Below are 19,872 nucleotides of genomic sequence, written 5' to 3'. Positions count from 1 at the left end.
GGAGAATCTCATGGACAGAAAAGCCTGGTGGGCTACAGTCCATGGGGTCATAAAGAGTTAGACACGACTGAAGGGATTTAGCACGCACAGACAACTAAAATCAGTGTAATGGTATGGCAATCATGATATTAACCATATGTAGGATTATTTTACACAAAGGCAAAGCAGATAGCTCTTCTACATAACTAGGTCTTGTCAAAGCCTCAAAGGCCACTTTCTGGCTCACAACTTCCAAAAATGTATTGAGAGAAATTATTTTTGTCATATGGGAGTGAACTTCTCAAACTTTAATGTGCATATAAATCACCTGGTAAAATACAGATTCCATTTAATGAGGCTGGGATGTATTTCTGTATTTCCTGATAAGATCCCAAGTGATATTGTTGCTGCTAGTCCATGGACCACATTTCAAGTGCAAGAATCTAGTAAGATCCTAAGAGAATGAGACACAGGATGCAAGTTTCACTCAACACTGAGGCACCCTGATGTCTCTATTATCCAGACACAGAAGCAATAGGTATTTGGGAACTGCCAAAAATCTTTTCAATACATGTTAAGAAAACCTGTCAATATCGCCTCAGAAATCTCTGGTATTCCTTCCCTTCTCCAATCCAATTGCCTAGCTTCAGTCTGTATGATTCCACTTGCATGTGATTAATATCTAATGCTTCTTGTCTAAGTCCACCTTACTTGGTCCACTGGAATACTGTCCTGATTTATCTCCTTATCTTTAATTTTTTCACTTTTTTGTATATAACCTGTCTCTTTGCCATCCTCCACATTTCCTTCAAAATTATCTTTCTGAAGATCAGATTTATAAATGTCTCTGTCTTCAGGAAAGTTTTCACTAGCTCTTATTACTTACAGGGTAAATCCAAATTTCTTAGATTCCGTGCAAGACTCTTTCCCAATGTTTTCTGCTAATTTTCAATCTAATCTCCAGTTGTTGCTTTAATGTTTAGTGTATTCTGGAATCACTAGTCTAGGGTATTCTCCAAACATGTTATGTTCTATAGCTCTTTCTTTCCCATCTTAATATGTACCCACTTTCTTCTCTGCTATTCCTTTCCTCTCAATCTGAAAAGCTCCTAGCATTTCATAGCAGCATTAAACTCCATGTAACTTATATTTTTTCTTTGTTGCCTTTCCTTCCCTGGCTCTCTCCTCCCCATATACTACCTGTGTTTCCAGGGATAAGTGAAAGTCGCTCAGTAGTGTCCAACTCTTTGCAACCCCAGGGACAGTAGCCTGCCAGGCTCTTCTGTCCATGGAATTTTCCAGGGAAGAATACTGGAGTGGGTAGCTGTTCCCTTCTCCAGGGGATCTTCCCAACCAAGAGATTAAATCCAGATCTCTCACACTATGGGCGAATTCTCTTTATCGTCTGAGCCACACAGGGAAGCCCAAGAATACTGGAGTGGGTAGCCTATCCAATCTCCAGGAGGTCGTCCTGACCCAGGAGTCAAACTAAGGTCTCCTGCATTGCAGGCAGATTCTTTATCAGCTGAGTTACCAGGCAAGATTTCCCCCAAAATATTACCCACACTCAAATCTTTGTCTCTAGGACTGCCTCTGGAGGAATCTAAACTAAAACACCCACCACTCACATTTCAACCTTTCCCCTCCTTTCTCATAAAGTTCAAATTGGCTTGTTTTTTCATCTCATCCACTTAGTCATTTATTTATTGACTCAGTTCAGTTCAGTTTAGTTCAGTTGCTCAGTTGTGTCCGACTCTCTGCGACCCCATGGACTGCAGCACACCAGGCCTCCGTGTCTATCACCAACTCCCCAAGCTTACTTAGACTCATGTTCATTGAGTCAGTGATGCCTCCAACCATCTCATCCTCTGTCAACCCCTCTTCCTTCTGCCTTCAATCTTTCCCAGCATCAGGGCCTTTTCACAAGAGTCAGCTCTTCATATCAGGTGGCCAAAGTATCAGAGTTTCAGCTTCAGCATCAGTCCTTCCAATGAACACCCAGGACTGATCTCCTTTAGGATGGACTGGTTGGATCTCCTTCCAGTCCAAGGGACTCTCAAGAGTCTTCTCCAACACCACAGTTCAAAAGTATCAATTCTTCAGAGCTCAGCTTTCTTTATAGTCCAACTCTCTTATCCATACATGACTACTGGAAAAACCATAGCCTTGACTAGACAGACCTTTGTGGACAATGTAATGTGTCTGCTTTTTAATGTGCTGCCTAGGTTGGTCATAACTTTCTTTCCAAGGAGTAAGCGTCTTTTAATTTCATGGCTGCAATCACCATCTATAGTGATTTGGAGCCCAGAAAAATAAAGTCAGCCACTGTTTCCACTGTTTCCCCATCTATTTGCCATAAAGTGATGGGACCAGATGCCATGATCTCAGTTTTCTGAATGTTGAGCCTTAAGCCAACTTTTTCACTCTCCTCTTTCACTTTCATCAAGAGGCTCTTTAGTTCTTCTTCCCTTTCTGCCATAAGGGTTGTGTCATCTGTATATCTGAGGTTATTGATATTTCTCCTGGCAATCTTGATTCTAGCTTGTGCTTCCTCTACCAGTGTTTCTCATGATGTACTCTGCATATAAGTTAAATAAGCAGAGTGACAATATACAGCCTTGATGTACTCCTTTTCCTATTTGGAACCAGTCTGTTGTTCCATGTTCAATTCTAACTGTTGCTTCCTGACCTGCATACAGGTTTCTCAAGAGGCAGGTCACGTGGTCTGGTATTCCCATCTCTTTCAGAATTTTCCAGTTTATTGTGATCCACACAGTCAAAGACTTTGGCATAGTCAGTAAAGCAGAAATAGATATTTTTCTGAAACTCTTTTGCTTTTTTGATGATCCAACAGATGTTGGCAATTTGACCTCTGGTTCCTCTGCCTTTTCTAAAGCCAGCTTGAAAATCTGGAAGTTCATGGTTCACGTATTGCTAAAGCCTAGTTTGGAGAATTTTGAGCATTACTTTACTAGTGTGTGAGATGAGTGCAATTGTGCGGTAGTTTGAGCATTCTTTGGGATTGCCTTTCTTTGGGATTGGAATGAAAACTGACCTTTTCCAGTCCTGTGGCCACTGATGAGTTTTCCAAATTTGCTGGCATATTGAGTGCAGCACTTTCATAGCATCATCTTTCAGGATTTGAAATAGCTCAATTGGAATTCCATCACCTCCACTAGCTTTGTTCATAGTGATGCTTCCTAAGGCCCACTTGACTTCACATTCCAAGATGTCTGGCTCTAGGTGAGTGATCACACCATTGTGATTATCTGGGTCATGAAGCTCTTTTTTGTACAGTTCTTCTGTGTATTCTTGCCACCTCTTCTTAATATCTTCTGCTTCTGTTAGGTCCATACCATTTCTGTCCTTTATCGAACCCATCTTTGCGTGAAATGTTCCCTTGGTATCTCTAATTTTCTTGAAGAGATCTCTAGTCTTTCCCATTCTATTGTTTTCCTCTATTTCTTTGCATTGATCACTGAGGAAGGCTTTCTTATCTCTCCTTGCTATTCCTTGGAACTCTGCGTTCAGATGCTTGTACCTTTCCATTCCTCCTTTGTTTTTTGCTTCTCTTCTTTTCTCAGCTATTTGTAAGACCTTCTCAGACAACCATTTTGCTTTTTTGTATTTCTTTTCTTGGGGATGGTCTTGATTCCTGTCTCCTGTACAATATCACGAACCTCCATCCATAGTTCATCAAGCACTCTATCAGATGTAGTCCCTTAAATATTTTTCTCACTTCCACTGTGTAGTCATAGAGGATTTGATTTAGGTCATACCTGAATGGTCTAGTGGTTTTCTCCACTTTCTTCAATTTAAGTCTGAATTTGATAATAAGCAGCTCATGATCTGAGTCAGCCAGCTCCCAGTCTTGTTTTTGCTGACTGTACAGAGCTTCTCCATCTTTGGCTGCAAAGAATATAATCAATCTGATTACGGTGTTGACCATCTGGTGATGTCCATGTGTAGAGTCTTGCGTTTTGGAAGAGGGCGTTTGCTATGACCAGTGCATTCTCTTGGCAGAACTCTATTAGCCTTTGCCCTGCTTCATTCTGTAGTCCAAGTCCAAATTTGCCTGTTACTCCAGGTGTTTCTTGACTTCCTACTTTTGCATTCCAGTCCCCTATAACGAAAAGGACATCTTTTTTGGGTGTTAGTTCTAGAAGACTTGTAGGTCTTCATAGAACCATTCAATTTCAGCTTCTTCAGTGTTACTGGTCAGGGCATAGACTTGGATTACTGTGATATTGATTGGTTTGCCTTGGAAACGAACAGAGATCATTCTGTCATTTTGGGATTGCATACAAATACTGCATTTCAGACTCTTTTGTTGACTATGATAGCTACTCCATTTTTTTCTAAGGTATTCTTGCCCACAGTAGTAGATATATGGTCATCTGAGTTAAATTCACCCATTCCAGTCCATCTTAGTTCGCTGATTCCTAGAATGTCGATGTTCACTCTTGCCATCTCCTGTATGACCACTTCTAATTTGCCTTGATTCAAGGACCTAACATTCCCAGTTCCTATGCAATATTGCTCTTTACAGTATCGAACCTTGCTTCTATCACAAGTCCCATCCACAACTGGGTGTTGTTTTTTCTTTGGCTCCATCCCTGCATTCTTTCTGGAGTAATTTGTCCACTGATATCCAGTAGCATATTGGGCACCTACCAACCTGGAAAGTTCATCTTTCAGTGTCCTATCTTTTTCCCTTTTCATACTGTTCATGGGGTTCTCAAGGCAAGAATACTGAAGTGGTTTGCCATTCCCTTCTCTAGTGGACCACATTCTGTCAGACCTCTCCACCATGACCCATCTGTCTTGGGTCGCCTCACACCCACTCAGACCTTTAATACTGGACACCACTATATTTTGGACTCTGTTCTTAGGTAATGGGGATGAAAAGAAGTAATTATCAGAAGGTCATGATTTATACCACAGGCATTTGCAGTCTAATGGAACAGGGGGATCCTGGCTTCAGCAAATGACAAAAGCCTTGGTCAACTAGGACTGCCCCTGCAACATATCAACTCCCTTCATCCAGGTAGAGCAGATATAGGAGCATCCTAGGATACCTACCAGTCTGTCAAATAGAGTGTGCTTTCGAGAGACCAGACTTTTAGCATCTTTTGGTTTACTCCTTATAAGTTCTGTATTCATGTGGTTTTGATACTTTAGTCAAAAAAGGCTATCTCTTTATCACCAGGTGAGTTATGATATTTATCTTAGTTCATGTGAGTATATGTGAAAGTGAAGTTGCTCAGTCATGTCCGATTCTTTGCGACCCCATCAACTGTAGCCTACCAGGCTTCTCCGTCCATGGGATTTTCCAGCAAGAACGGAGTGGGTTGCCCTTTCCATCTCCAGGGGCTCTTCCCAACCCAGGGATCAAACTCAGGTCTCTGGCATTGTAGGCAGACATTTTTACCATCTGAGCCACCAGGGAAGTCAAGTATATGTATATATGTGCATATATATAATATACAGTAGAATTTTAGGTATATATACATATATACACACATATGTATGTATAAAACATTAAAATCAAACCCTTTCCTTGCTTTTTAAGTGAAATTATATAACTTTTTGTCAAAATTTTACCATTTAATCATTTATTCCTTTATGCAAGAAAGAATAGGTGAATGACATTGGGTGACATTTAATCTCCAGAGATTGCTACAACATCTGATTCACACTCAGGAATGGGAAAACCAATGGTTTATTCCTCATAACACTCAGAATCCCTTAAGGAAAGGGAAGATTAAAGTGTATATAATGCTATGAGAATCAATAGAATAATGAAGATATTAAAAAAATAAGCCTTTGATAAATTCTGCATTTATTTAGTCTGATTTTGCCAACCTTACGAATCATTGGCAAAGTGCATTCCTGTTATATTTCTAGAGAGAAGATTTGATGAATTTATAGCAGACAAAGGTCATGACTATTTTACTCAGAGTACGCCCATTTAGAAATCATTATGTCTGATATCTATACTGTAATAAAATAGTTCTTGGATATATTTTAGATATAGTATATATATTATCCTTGGATCTAATATATTTAATAAAATTATCTCCTTAGATCATATTCATATTGTGTATATATATGTTAGATTTATATTAAAAGTATCCAGTATATTTACCTATAAAGTCAGTTTCCAGAAACTTAAGAAACTTGTCCAAATGTTATGGCTAATTTATTTTGGAGGTAAAGAGTGTACATACAATTTCAGATTCTTAGACACAAATTTTCAACATAATCCCAACCACCTCTTGAAGAAGATATGTACACTTTTCTAACTTTTGTGTGGATTTTCATAAATTTCCTAGATTTTTTCAAATATACTGACCGTAGAGGAAACTATTCTCAGTCTTCTAAAAATTATCAAAACTACTATTACTCATTATAGAATTTCTCCTTTTTCCTTGCCTCCAATAGAGCCTTGTAAATTCTAAGTCAGAGCCCACAGGACAGCATCAAGAGTTACTATGAACCAGAGTGATTCTCTCAATTAAACTTGGAGGCTAGAAGGCATGATAGAAAGATGCTGAGAGGACAGTAACTTTAAGCAAAGGAACTAGGATTTTCTCTTTTCTTTCATCCAAATCTTAGTCATTTTTATCTTCATTGTATGATAAAACACATATGTGTACATGATATTGCTAGGTACAGTGCATGAGACCTACAAAAAAAAAATGTCATTGCTTTGAGATTCATAGTCCTAAGAGAAAATTCAGAGAGGCATACAAATACTGACTTTAAATACCAAACTAGCACAAGTAGCCAGGATGAAGCAATAATCTATTACTTTCCTAAAAACATTTTAGCAATTTTATCTTAATTTTTAGCACAGAATGAGAAGTATATTAGTAATGACTATTTGAATACCCTCATCTATTCATTCACTAATTTATCATTGCACATTTCTGAGTACTTTCAAATATCATCAAGCCACTTGCTAGTTGTAGATAAAGGTAAATGAGACAGAGTCTTCTTCAGAGTCTAGCAGTCTAGTGGATAGACAAACAGACATTGATACCTAGCTTGTTGTAATACACTTTGTCTATTGCAATGGTAGAGATATGTACTAAATATTGAGGAACTCCTGACTCACCACAGAAATTTGGGAAAGTTTTTGGAGGAAGTGTAGCTTGAGGTGAGTCAAACAGGATGTTAATCTAGCAAAGAGAAGACCTTGAATTAAATGTAAACAACAACACAGAGTAGTATGTATCAGGGATTATATAAGCATCATTTTCCTGGAACATAAATCATGGGTCAGAGAGCGATGGGAAACAACCAGAGAAGGGGACCCAAGTCATAAAGACCTTTTTTTTTAATTTATTTTTATTAGTTAGAGGCTAATTACTTTACAATATTGTAGTGGGTTTTGCCATACATTGACATGAATCAGCCATGGATTCACATGTGTTCCATAAAGACCTTTCTGTTGAGGAGCTTTTACTTGAGTCATTCCAATGCAGTAATTTGATTAGAAATTGTTCTTAACTTTTGACTTTAGTTTGGAGGACACCATCTCTGATGGTACTCTCCCAGTCTTATATTTTGTATTTGACCATTGCCTCTCCTATTTTACCTCTATTTTCTCAGGTCAATTAATTTTGTATACAAAGGAATCTATTATTTACAGTACTGAAATTGGGTAGCAGGAGTATTTGGCTTCAGGTTCTACTTATATAATCAAAGAAAGATGAATTGGCAGACTGATTTACCATTCTCAAGTCATCCACAAGGCATTTCTTGAAGGAAGCTAATGTTATAGATCACATTTTATTGAATCTGGATGAAAAAAGCTAGTATTTTTTTATACAACTCATACTTTGAGATGAAAGCAATACCTGATTTTCCTTACATGGATGTGGACTTACAAAGTAATGAGTAATGAGAAATAAACTTATTTTCCAAAAAAACAGCATAGATTATACATGTTTACAATTAAATTTTACCCTAAGCCTAATTTGGCTTATTTGAGACACCCAAATAAAGGGATTAAAAAGCAAATTACTTTTTTTTTAAGGATTTTGAGAAAAAAAAGTAGCATTATTCCTATACACCAGAAACTACAAAGAGTATACCAAATAAATTCTATACACAAAAAGAGTTGATCACTTGCATTCCAAAGAATGCTTTCTTTCTGCCCAGGGATTCTCTATAAGAATGCTTTAAATATCATGTTTAGCTAATATACTGTAAACTTGATATGACACTGGTGAACCAATATTATACATCTAACTTTACAAGAAAATATTAATATATGCCCATTCTAGGTTCATGGAATAAAGAGAGGAGAAATTTTCCGAGGAAATCAAAGGATATTTTTTCTGTTGTTTACAATCACAGTAGTGTATTAATGCTAAGGAAATATTGCTTCAGAGTTAAAGCAAAGAAGCCCTCTGGATTTGGCCTATTATTGAAAGAAAGATGCCATTTGACCTAATGAAATCAGAAATTGATTAAATGCAGTTCATCTAAGGGGAAATATGGTCAGGGTGTACTGCCAGGGTCAAGAGGAGACGGGGTGATCTAGTGCTTGAGTGCTGATAGGGTTAGATAGACTTTCAGAGTAGCTGATGCTACAAGATACATGACAATGGACGCCCACAGGTCAAAGAGCGAGATCAACCCCTTGGATGGGAAGGAAGAGATTAATCAGAACATTCTTTGCTCAGCTTATAACTAAGTCTGCTTATCCGATGATTCATGGAGAACTGAATGTTTTGAAGAGTCTGTAATCTATGGGCCCCAGGAAAGTTGAATTGCTGCTAACTATCTTGGGAACACATGTCAGAACAATTGCTGTGGTCACACAGTGCCTTGGTGAAGCCCTGGAACCTTTATGAAAAATACTGTTTTGACAAAGTAATGCAGATGCCTGATTATCGAGTGTGCATCTAATCTTCACTGGGTTTTTATTTTTTTCTCATAATGTTCCAGCTTTGGCAATGTAAATGTCCTTTTAAAACTTTTTATTTTTTTCTTCACCAAATTGGAATATGTTGAAATAAAGAACTCCCTTAACCTGTAAAAAATAATCAAGAAGAGAATTGACACTCACTGTTTCTCAGAAATTGTCTGTCTTATAACTATAGTAAAACAAAATTATTTTTATTTTCACACTTTAGTTCAACAGTTTATTTTTCTCAGCTGGATATTGAATGAAACTGGTGCCAGGGTACCAATATTGATTTTAGTGGGAAAAAAAGAATCAGATAATTGACCATCTTACTTGAATCTGAAACTCACTAAAACACAATAACCCATAATATTCTACACAATTATTATGATTTTTTGTTGTATACAGGTAAGAGTGTTTCTCTTTTTTCAAAGATAGATATAATTTATTTGTGCAATTTTAATATTGTTTTCATTTTCTTGGCAGATGGCTTATTCATCTTATTACTTTCACGCATTGGCAAGATTAGGCTGTTTCATACAAAGTTCTTAATAAGAAGAAACTTTAAAATATGTATTTATATGAGTCTCCATAACAGCCCTCACAATATGTTTCAAACAATTGCTAACTACATATCTATCCAAGAAACTAGTATGACTTTTCCATTTTGGATAATAATAAACATTTTAATAAATTTTCTTAATTATATAGTTATCAGAAAGGTCACAATAATCATAAAAGAAAATATACTGGAGTTTGGAGAAAAAGGAGGAAAACAGTGATTGATGTTTTATATTTAAAGAGGTCTTAATGTAACTCATATAAAGAAAATTTGATCCTTCTTTTAAAATTTGCAAATGGCAATTTGAAAATATGTATATTCTTTTATTGAATTTTGAACACTACTAATACTTAATTGTCTGTTTGTGTATGCTACAGTTTTTAATTGTGAAACTTTTGGACAAATAGAAAACGATAGCACCATGATCACTTCTATAGATACCACCTAGATTCCACAAATGTTAGCATTCGGGACAATGCCAGACTAATCTGTCAGTATACATATTTCTTACACAGAACAGCTGAGGATTCACTTCCCCCGCCCATGCTGCAAAAACTTCCTCTCCAATCCTCCTTCCTCTCATTTTCTCACTATTTCTTCTGGCTTCGAGTATTTGCATTCCCTCCCTACCATCACTGGGGATTTTCAGGGTCCAGGAACCTCCTGGCCAAAGCCATTCTGAGAATCCTAATTGTATTGGTGGAGCTGGTGCAAGGGTGGGGGAGGAGGAAAAAGGAAATCAGATAGAAAGCAACGCTACTTGAAAGGCAGATCTTCTGGGGCCAGAGGTGCAACAAATTCAGAATGAACTGTTTACTAAAAACAACATTAAAATGATTGCCTAAGATTCAAGTGTGCTTCTGTGGCCAGTATACGGTTTCCTTTCGAAAAATACCTTGAGGTCTAAGCAATCAGTTTAAAACTGGATTTTGAGAACAGAGTCTACTCACAGTTGTGGATGGCCAATATTATAATCATTTAGATTAGTACAGAAATTAACTGCCTTCTCTATCACACTTGTTTTAACTTGGTGTGACCATTATTACTTTGCAGGCAAATTTGTAAACACAGATATCACTAAAGTTTCACAAGCATTTAAATTTTCTAGACTATGTAAATATGTGAATCCAGTTCTTCCATTCTTATCTTTATTCCTGTAGCCTTGTACATACATTTTTATTACACATTGATAAGAGGCTGTGGAATTAGGAAATTAATATTTAAATACTTTGAGGATTTTACCCAGAACACTTGGTTTTTATGATACTTTCATCAAAGCACAGCTAAAAGGAAACCCATTTCCTTTTGATTCTATTACATCTGATTTTATTCTTCTAAATTATGTTCATTTGGGGGTGCTTATTTATAATGCTAAGTATCAATTATTCATAAAATTTATTCAAGATTCCCATATATAGATTTTACAGCTCAGCAAATGATGAGACCAAGACATATTATTCCTTATACATGGCCTAAATGCAAAAACAATTTTTAAAAATTGGAAATACAGATGAGTGGAGCCAAGAATTTTAGTGGTGTGCCTTTAGGTATACCTATTAATGAAGAACAATAAATATACGAATGAGTGAGTAAACTAGAGCTATGGATAAAGCAATAGTGAAATGTCTAGATGCTGAATTCTTTCCATCAACTGGGACTTCTTAATGACCTGCTCTTCTGGGCATAAGAGAATCAAGAGTATCTCTTGGCTCTCTTGTATGAGTTCCTGGTGTGTTGCTCCCAAGAATGCCCTGGCTGCCATTTTCACCTGGGGAGTGGCCAGGGAAAGACCAGCTGTTCATATTTAGATTTTTGCAACCATAACTCCCATATACAGGTCTGGCTCCTTTCCCCTATTTTCTCTACACTCAAAGAGAGGATGTGAAGTATATATGCCCTGCTCCAATCTTCCATCAGACACCACCCTTGGCTCACGCCCTATTTTGGTGCCATCTGCTTGGGGACACAGAGGATAATAATAAGAGCTCCTACTTATTGAGTGCCTGCTGTGAACTAAGTATTTACATATCTAATTTCACATTCTCAGTTGATGCAGCAAGGACAGTATTAGATCCATTTTTATAGATCTAGAGAGTAAAGCTCAGAAAAGTTGAGAAAGCTCTCCAAGACTTTTGGGGTTTATATTTGAGGCTTTCCTCTTTGCCATCAGTGGAAGACAGTTCTCTTTCCTTGGAAAAATATGTTAGCATTTTCTTTGATTGATTCTCCACTTTCCATAACAGCCGTCCCTGGAGAGCAGCGCTCCCACTCTCATCCCATGCTGATGTCCTGAATTTCCCACAGTGATTTGGCCCTCACATCGAATGTTCTGGCTTCTTGTCTGTTAGACTCAACTGATATCTTAAAATATCTGATTAGTACTTAATAGTGTTGGCAGGTTAGAATCATATTTTTAAAAGGAGAGTATATTTAAGCACTTAAGTTTCTGAATTCACTCACTGAGAGTACATATTTTTCCCATGTTATACAGGGAAACTGGACAATGAAATGACCACCTGTTAGCTGCTAATGATGTTCACATGCCTTTAAAAAAAGTAATTCTGGCTTTATCTGTCTACAATCTTGGCGACAAAACTCGTGGGAACATCAAGGGCACAGGAAGCCAAAGGCAGCAAACTGACAGTAAAGTCTGTGCTTAGGCTGCTAACGAGGAAGGAGATACTGTGAACCTCTAACTTCATATAACTATTTAATCTCAAGAGGGTGCTGTAAAACCAAATGCATGTTTTAAAAACCTAAGTTTGGGTGTTCAAATCTGGAATTAAGATCAGAGGGGTTTCATAGAGACTATTTCTTCAGAAAATACTGCAAAAAGCATCAGACATAAAGTATGCCAATCACTATTTCAAATGCCTAGCTAATTTGATATTCTATGGGTGGGTCAATCATTATGCCTTTCAAATGAAAATGAATCTGTAAATACTGAATGAACTTAATTCAAAGTAATAGATGGATATTAACAGTATTCCTACTTTGCAAAAAATAGAATAGTCCTAAAGAAGGCTTAAAACTATTAATATCTACCAAAATACAAAAAAGAAGCATTTTCTAAAATTAGGGCTAGTGTTAAAGATTAAATGACCCTTTTAGCTTAACAGTGAAATCAAAGTCCAAAGTCAACATCTGGTTTTAATTCTTCTGCTAATATGTTTTTGGGTCTCTATTTAAGTTTATTGATTTATATGGATATCATTTTTAATATTTCCATCCAAGTCCAAGGTTGATATAAACTAAGTTTACCTTTTATTTGTTCACTTCATTCCAGCTTTACTGTTAAAAGCACTGAGTCTAATATTGGTTTCCTTGAGTTTGAAACTTGTTTCCATAACTTGTCTTTGTACAAGTTGTTTTAATTTTCTGTGCCTTAGTTTCCTATCTATAAAATAGGGTTAATAATAGTACCTATGTTATTGGGTAGTGGAGGATTAAGTAAATCAATGTAACACATGCACTTAGAACAATGCCTGGATAGTAAGTCCTCAATATTTTCTCGGATCATTATTTTTTAACTGCAAAGAAAAAAGCAATATAAGGTTCTTATACAGTTAAATAGTCTGAAATGAATAGAATTAATCATATGTCTCTTTCCTTGTATTTAGACAAGATTAAATGTAGACCCAAAATAGACAAATAATTGTCTTTCCCACTAAAAAAGTTCAAAACAGGTAACTGGTGTTCTACCTGTAGGAATTTTTTTTCTCCAGTATGGTCTCAAAACATTTCAAGTGACTATTGTTGAATACAAAATCCATTTACCTCAATGTTTCTCATACATGCTTTTACAAACCTTAATTTTCTCCTGAGCTTTAGACTTTAGAAATGTGTCAAAGTCTGCTCCAGACCAGCAATTAAACATGAGATTTCAGAGCTACTGCTCATTGCCTCATACCTCATTTTTTTTTTCTCATACCTCATTTTATACCTACCGCTGCTGCTGCTGCTACTGCTAAGCCGCTTCAGTCGTGTCTGACCCTGTGCGACCCCACAGACGGCAGCCCACCAGGCTCCCCCGTCCCTGGGATTCTCCAGGCAAGAACACTGGAGTGGGTTGCCATTTCCTTCTCCAATGCATGCATGCATCCTAAGTCGCTTCAGTCGTGTCCGACTCTGTGCGACCCCACAGACGGCAGCCCACCAGGCTCCTCCATCCCTGGGTGGGATTCTCCAGGCAATAATACTGGAGTGGGTTGCCATTTCCTTCTCCAATGCATGCATGCATCCTAATTCGCTTCAGTCGTGTCCGACTCTGTGCGACCCTACGGACAGCAGCCCACCAGGCTTCCCTGTCTTCAGGATTCTCTAGGCAAGAACACTGGAGCGGGTTGCCATTTCCTTCTCCGTTTATACCTACTACAAAATGTTTATGCCGTTAACATTAGCTATGTACTCACAATCAAACTCTAATTCTAAAATCTTATGTCTGTGCCCATATTAAGTCAAGAGGGACAATGAGCAAGAAATAAAGAGAAATCCTTAAATGAGGTAATATCAAACTGTACCATCATATGGAAAATTTTTTTAAATGGCACTGCTTATTTTCCACAAATAATTTAATTTTAATGCACCATACAGTGTAAGACATTAACACTGATAATTTTAAGTTCTAACTTGACACAACTGGCTAACCAAATCTGTACCAACGATATTGAAATTATAGCATGGTTTTCTGAATCATGACAATTTTGAAAGGGTGCTCCTCCTCAAAGTTACCATGCTGTTCCTAGATTCGGACTCATAACAATTTAGATTTAGAAGATATATTATCACATATAACTAAACTCCCTCTATTTTGCCATGTGTGGGGGGTTGTACATGTATATTTATGTACATATATATATATATAAAATTCTCTGATGCACACAAATATATGTATATACATATATGGTCATCCAGCGTATTTATTTATGTACACGAGTGAGTGAGTGAAAGTCGCTCAGTCATGTCCGACTCTCTGCGACCCCATGGATATACAGCCCATGGAATTCTCCAGGCCAGAATACTGGAATGGGTAGCCTTATCCCTTCTCCAAGGGATCTTCCCAACCCAGGGATCAAACCCAGGTCTCCCGCATTGCAGGAGGATTCTTTACTGTCTGAGCCACCAGGGAAACCCAAGAGTACTCGAATAGGTAGCTTATCCCATCTCCAGGAGATCTTCTTGATCCAGGAATCGAACTGGGGTCTCCTGCATTGCAGGCAGATTCTTTACCAGCTGAGTTATAAGGAAAGCCCCTGTACACATTTAGAAATGTGTCAAAGTCTGCTCCAGACCAGCAATTATATATGAGATTCCAGAGCTACAGGTAGATATTCTGTAATCAGCCTTTCTCTACTTACAGAGTTCTCCTTAAATTCAAAAAGCTACAATATAATTACAGGATATAATCTGATCTTTAGTCAGATGGAAATGGCAGAAAAACTGGTGATTCAGAAGACTGAATGTATGCAGATAGATGATCCCAGAAAGGTACTATAAATGAGACTTTGGGAAATTGCTTTTCTCTGATTCCAGAGATATCTACTTGTTCTTTGAGGGAGCTGAGATTCAAATCAACTCTGTGAGATATGCACAACACCTTTCCATAACCCTCTTCATTGAGGAAGAAACAGGGTGAAAAGATAGAAGACTCTTGAGAGTCTCTTGGAAAGCAAGGAGATCAAACCAGTCAATCCTAAAGGAAATCAGTCCTGAATACTCACTCGTAGGACTGACGCTGAAGCTGAAGGTCCAACACTTTGGCCACCAAAAGACCCTGATGTTGGAAAATATTGAAGGCAGGAGGAAAAGGGGATGACTGAATATGAGATGGTTGGATGGTATCACTGACTCAATGGACATGAGTTTGAGCAAACTCCGGGAGATAGTGAAGGACAGGGAAGCCTGGTGTGCTGCAGTTCATGAGGTCACAGAGTTGGACACGACTTTGTGATTGAACAACAACACCAAAAAGGGTGAAAAAGATGAACAGTTATGCTCAAGGTCACTATGTAAGTGAACAGACTGGTCCTTTTCACTTCAAATTCATTTTTTTTAAGAAAATTAGAACTAGATGTGACCTCGGAGGATATCTAATCCACATTATACATTTCTAAATCTTTCTGGTGGTTGAAACAAGTGGCAAGTTGCATAGCCTGTGGTTTATGTCAGGTCACTCATATATCTTTTAATGTATGAAAATCAAATAGTCAGCATACCAAGGTTTGGAGACGCTTGACATTTCCCACTCTTGAAATCAATCACCAATCTGAACGGCATGGTTATTACTTAGATTCAGAAGTTTGCTGTAAGCAGAGACCATGACCTTGGAACAATTATTTTCTCAAAAGGCATTACCAATGATGTGAGCAAAGTTCTCAGACTGTCCTCAACTGCGTGAATTCCTGGCTAAAGAAATGGCTACGAATCGTCCATGAGTAGCATGAGTTTGGCTGAAACCTCATTTCAATGTATCTACATTTCATAAGCACTAAGTTTAAACAAAGTTAAAATGAGCTAGTCAAAAAAATACTTACTTAAAGATTTTCTGTGCTCTGGTTTCTGTTCTTTTATATCACTATCATAGTGACTTAGTAGTTCAGTACTGGAGGATCTCTGGATTTTAAATAATTCCAGGTTTCTTGAATGACTACTTGGATCCTTGGGCTGGAAATAACAATTAGATGGAACAACTTTACATAGAAGAAAAAAATTCACTAAATAGTTCTGTGATCTATTTTGATGTTAGATTAACAAGAAGTTTGAAATAAGATAATTATTTTGAAATAAGGTCCCTATGCTAAGCTTAATTTTCAAATTATAAATGATGTACATATATATGTGTGTGTGTGTATATATATATATATATATATATAATATTACTTATATATATATATATATAATATTACTTATTAAATGTTGCGCATAGCCTAAGCACCCCATGCATTAATTCAATTACTTATCACAGATATCCCATGAGGTAGGTATTTTATTACCCTTATTTTCCAGACAAGATGACTGAAGCCAAAAGAGATAAACAATTTGCCTAAGGCCACACAGCTAGAAAAATCAGATTCAAACTTTCAAACTCAGGCAGTTTTACTCCAGAGTTTACTCATAATGGTAAAAAAATGCATATGCATGTATGTGTGTGTGTGTGCGCGCGCATATGTGTGCCTTGATAAGGGAACTATAATGATAATGGGGAAAAACTTACTTGCTATTTTATTTTTTAAAGTTTTGATCCCAAAATAATACAATGGAAGTGTGGGATTGAATCACAATAAAATCACAAAAATATTATTATTTTTATACCTTATTAAAAGCTCTCAAGAATATTTTCTTGTCAAGATTTTGCAAACACTAGTGTCCTAAATAAGATGTTTGGTTGATAAGCAGTATAAAATGAGTAGTTTTAAATAATTTGACTCTTTTAAGAACATACTCTAAACTTGTGATTTAGGGTAATTTCATGAAGTTCTAGATATGTAATTTTCACGAGAACAATCTAGCTTAGCTGGAAGAACAATGGAAATCAATACAAAGGATTATTATTTACTAGTATTATAACAGTGAGTATGGGCTTAAATACACTGATACTTATTTTCAAGAATATGTATTACAGATTGCATAAACCGAAAATGTGAAAATTTAGTAGTTATTAAGTTCTTGTTTGCTTTATAAAGCCTTCACTAAATCAATGTCTGTTATTTCAGAAAAAAAAATGAATGTATTGTATTTTTAGAGAGAAATCAAATGTCATTTAGTTTCACAAATCCTGTCAGCATTCACAAATGCTGAAAATGGCATTAGTGGACTGTTTAAATTAAACTAACTTAATAACTCTCAACTCATAGGATCTACTTAAATGTATGTGTGCAACATGCATAAACAATAGGTTTAAAAGACTACATTCTAATTAATAAAGGTAACAGCTAAAACAAATACATACCAGTCTGTCAATTGCATTTTTGATAGCGTGGAACCAATCCAATATGATGAAGTCAATATCTGACTGCAGAAGGAACTCATTTCCTGATAAAGTTGTGATCTTAAAAAAAAAAAAATCAACAGGTGAGCAAACCATATAAAACGATCTGTTACATTTAAGAATATATGCTTTAAAAAAAAACACACTTTAATACACTGAGATATTTTCTTGTATTCCAGTAATTGTCTTTCTGGGAACTGGGAGACTAGGATCATTTTGAACTGCTCTCTACAAACCATTTCTTCATGTCATAACAAATACATTATCATTTCAATAACAGAACGATTAACTCAAGAGTAGGTCTAAAGCTGAATTACTCCAACTCATGGAAAAGCAAGTCAGGAAGTTTGGAATAATGCAGACAGTATCCACTTAAGTCAGAATCACAGAAAAATGCACCCGGGTGTGTCAGAATTCATTCTGCATGTTTGGCTCTTTCCTGTTTGTCTTTTTCAAATCTAATAGCATCTCTATATTTGATTTCCTTTTATGGAGGGTACTAAAACAGATTATTTACCAAAGAGACTAATGCAGACTTTTCTAAAAGGTCATTCTAATGAGTAACATTTGGCTATTTCTACTTTCTTATCAAAAAGATCTATAGGAAAGTAATAAAGACCAATTTCCCCACAAAGAGAGTACATTAGAATAAAAGTTCATTTACATATTTGGACCTCTCATGGATAGCATGTATCAGAAGAACATTCCTGTTCCATACGTTTAGGGCTGTTAAGTAGTTGGCAATATTTAGCATACAACTGTAAGTTTTTCAATAAAGGGAACCTTTTTCTCCTTGGAATTGTTAGCGAAGGATGTGACCCTACAGAAAACTTGATTTCGCACATAAAGGACTACTTAGAGAAGAATTTGATTAGAGAAGGTGTGGACATGCTCTTTGTTTCAGGCTATCAGTCTGAACGGTGAAGATTTTCCCTTTTTTGTTTCACCAAGAAGATGAACATTTCCCAACTACTGTCATGCATCAAGCAAGGCTTCAGAGGTTTAGAGGACAGACATCTCAAAATACTCAATCAGGAGTTAGTCACCTCTTCTCAGCCTTACTTCCTCTAAATGGGAGGTAAGAGCTGAAATATGGCACAAATTCAGAAAATCACAAATCGTGGTATAAAATGCCTCTGTAATTCTATCATTAAAGTGACAATTACCCAAAATAGCTCACTCTGAAGTTTCAGTGACTCATGGTAACATTTAATGACAACAATCCTGAAGTCTTAAAGAAATCTTTGTTTACACAATACAGATATATTCATTTGCATTGATATTTAGGAACAATTATTTAGAGCTGCAACATTACTCAGTGCTGCAATATAATCATTCTTGAGTGAGTTGAATCCCAACTTTTTACAACAGTCAGAAAAGGAAGTATCCAAAGTACATGCAATTAAGAGACATAAAAGTTTAGAAAATAAAAGGGAACTTAATTACCCACACTAGAATTTGACAGATTACCAGGGCCTATCACTTTTTTTTTTTTTTTTAATAAAATTGCATGTAAGATTCGGGGTAGCTCAAAATAGCCTCCAAATAGTCCTCTGTTTTATGTATCTTGTAAAAGACAGTTAAGCTGATGTTTGCTTAATTATCTGAACACCCTTGCAATGTTCTTTACTTATATGAAGTTCCAAATATTTACTTTACATAAAGTGTTGCCACAGAAATAGTAATCTAAAAATATAAGGTCACTTCTAACTAACCTAAGAAAACTAGTAATGTCCTTGACCTCTACCTTCATCCTAATCTGAATATAAATATTTTGATTATGAATGTATTACATAATGTTACAATTTGCTAACATACACACAGAAAAATGAATTAGCCCAAATGCAATGTACAACCTATTTCTCTGCCATTATAAATAAACTATTATCAAAATTATAAAAAGGAACACTTTCAAAGTGCTAGAAACAAACATAATGAGGTTTACCATATTCTGAGGGTTTAGGAAAGAGTCAACAAGGTTCAATTTTCAGCCTAGTAAAGTCAGGGATTAAATATGAGTACTTCAGCAATGCATTTGCATTTGGGGTGCATGCTATGTAATGCAAAGGGAATCTTTACTGCTAACACAATGAAAAGCAAAATGTATCTTAAAAGTTTCTTTGTCCAAATTTATTACTGCATTATTTGTACATAATCAGTGATTTATGAATTCATTTTGGGAAACTGGACCAGAGAACTATGTGAATGCAATTCATTTAAAGCATACTATTAGAAAGATGCAGTTGCATCCTCTCCTCTGTCTTTCCACTAATCTTTCAAGTTCCTCGGCAGTCTGGAGAAGACTGCTACTGCTCTCTACAGTTTAAACGCATCCACTTCTTAATTACAGTCAGTAATTGACTTTGTTCTGTTCCATTCCAGTCACTCATAGGAAAGCGGCTTCAAAGTCTTTGGCTGGTAAAA

General features: G+C 36.4%; 1 protein-coding gene across 1 annotated transcript in view; it reads right to left on the bottom strand.

Moving 5' to 3' along the window:
- The window catches only part of ARHGAP15 (Rho GTPase activating protein 15), a 677,158-nt gene that overhangs the window by 314,210 nt on the left and 343,076 nt on the right, over window positions 1-19,872 (bottom strand). Inside the window, exons 7-8 of the mRNA XM_065927842.1 lie at window positions 17,410-17,508; window positions 15,995-16,124 (exon numbers count right to left, since the gene is read on the bottom strand). Coding sequence (XP_065783914.1) covers window positions 15,995-16,124; window positions 17,410-17,508 — 229 coding nt within the window. The remainder of the gene's footprint in view (window positions 1-15,994; window positions 16,125-17,409; window positions 17,509-19,872) is intronic.

Source organism: Muntiacus reevesi, chromosome 3, assembly GCF_963930625.1.
Source record: "Muntiacus reevesi chromosome 3, mMunRee1.1, whole genome shotgun sequence".
In the NCBI taxonomy this organism is placed as follows: Eukaryota; Metazoa; Chordata; class Mammalia; order Artiodactyla; family Cervidae; genus Muntiacus; species Muntiacus reevesi.
This window is presented reverse-complemented; position numbering and strand designations above follow the sequence as displayed.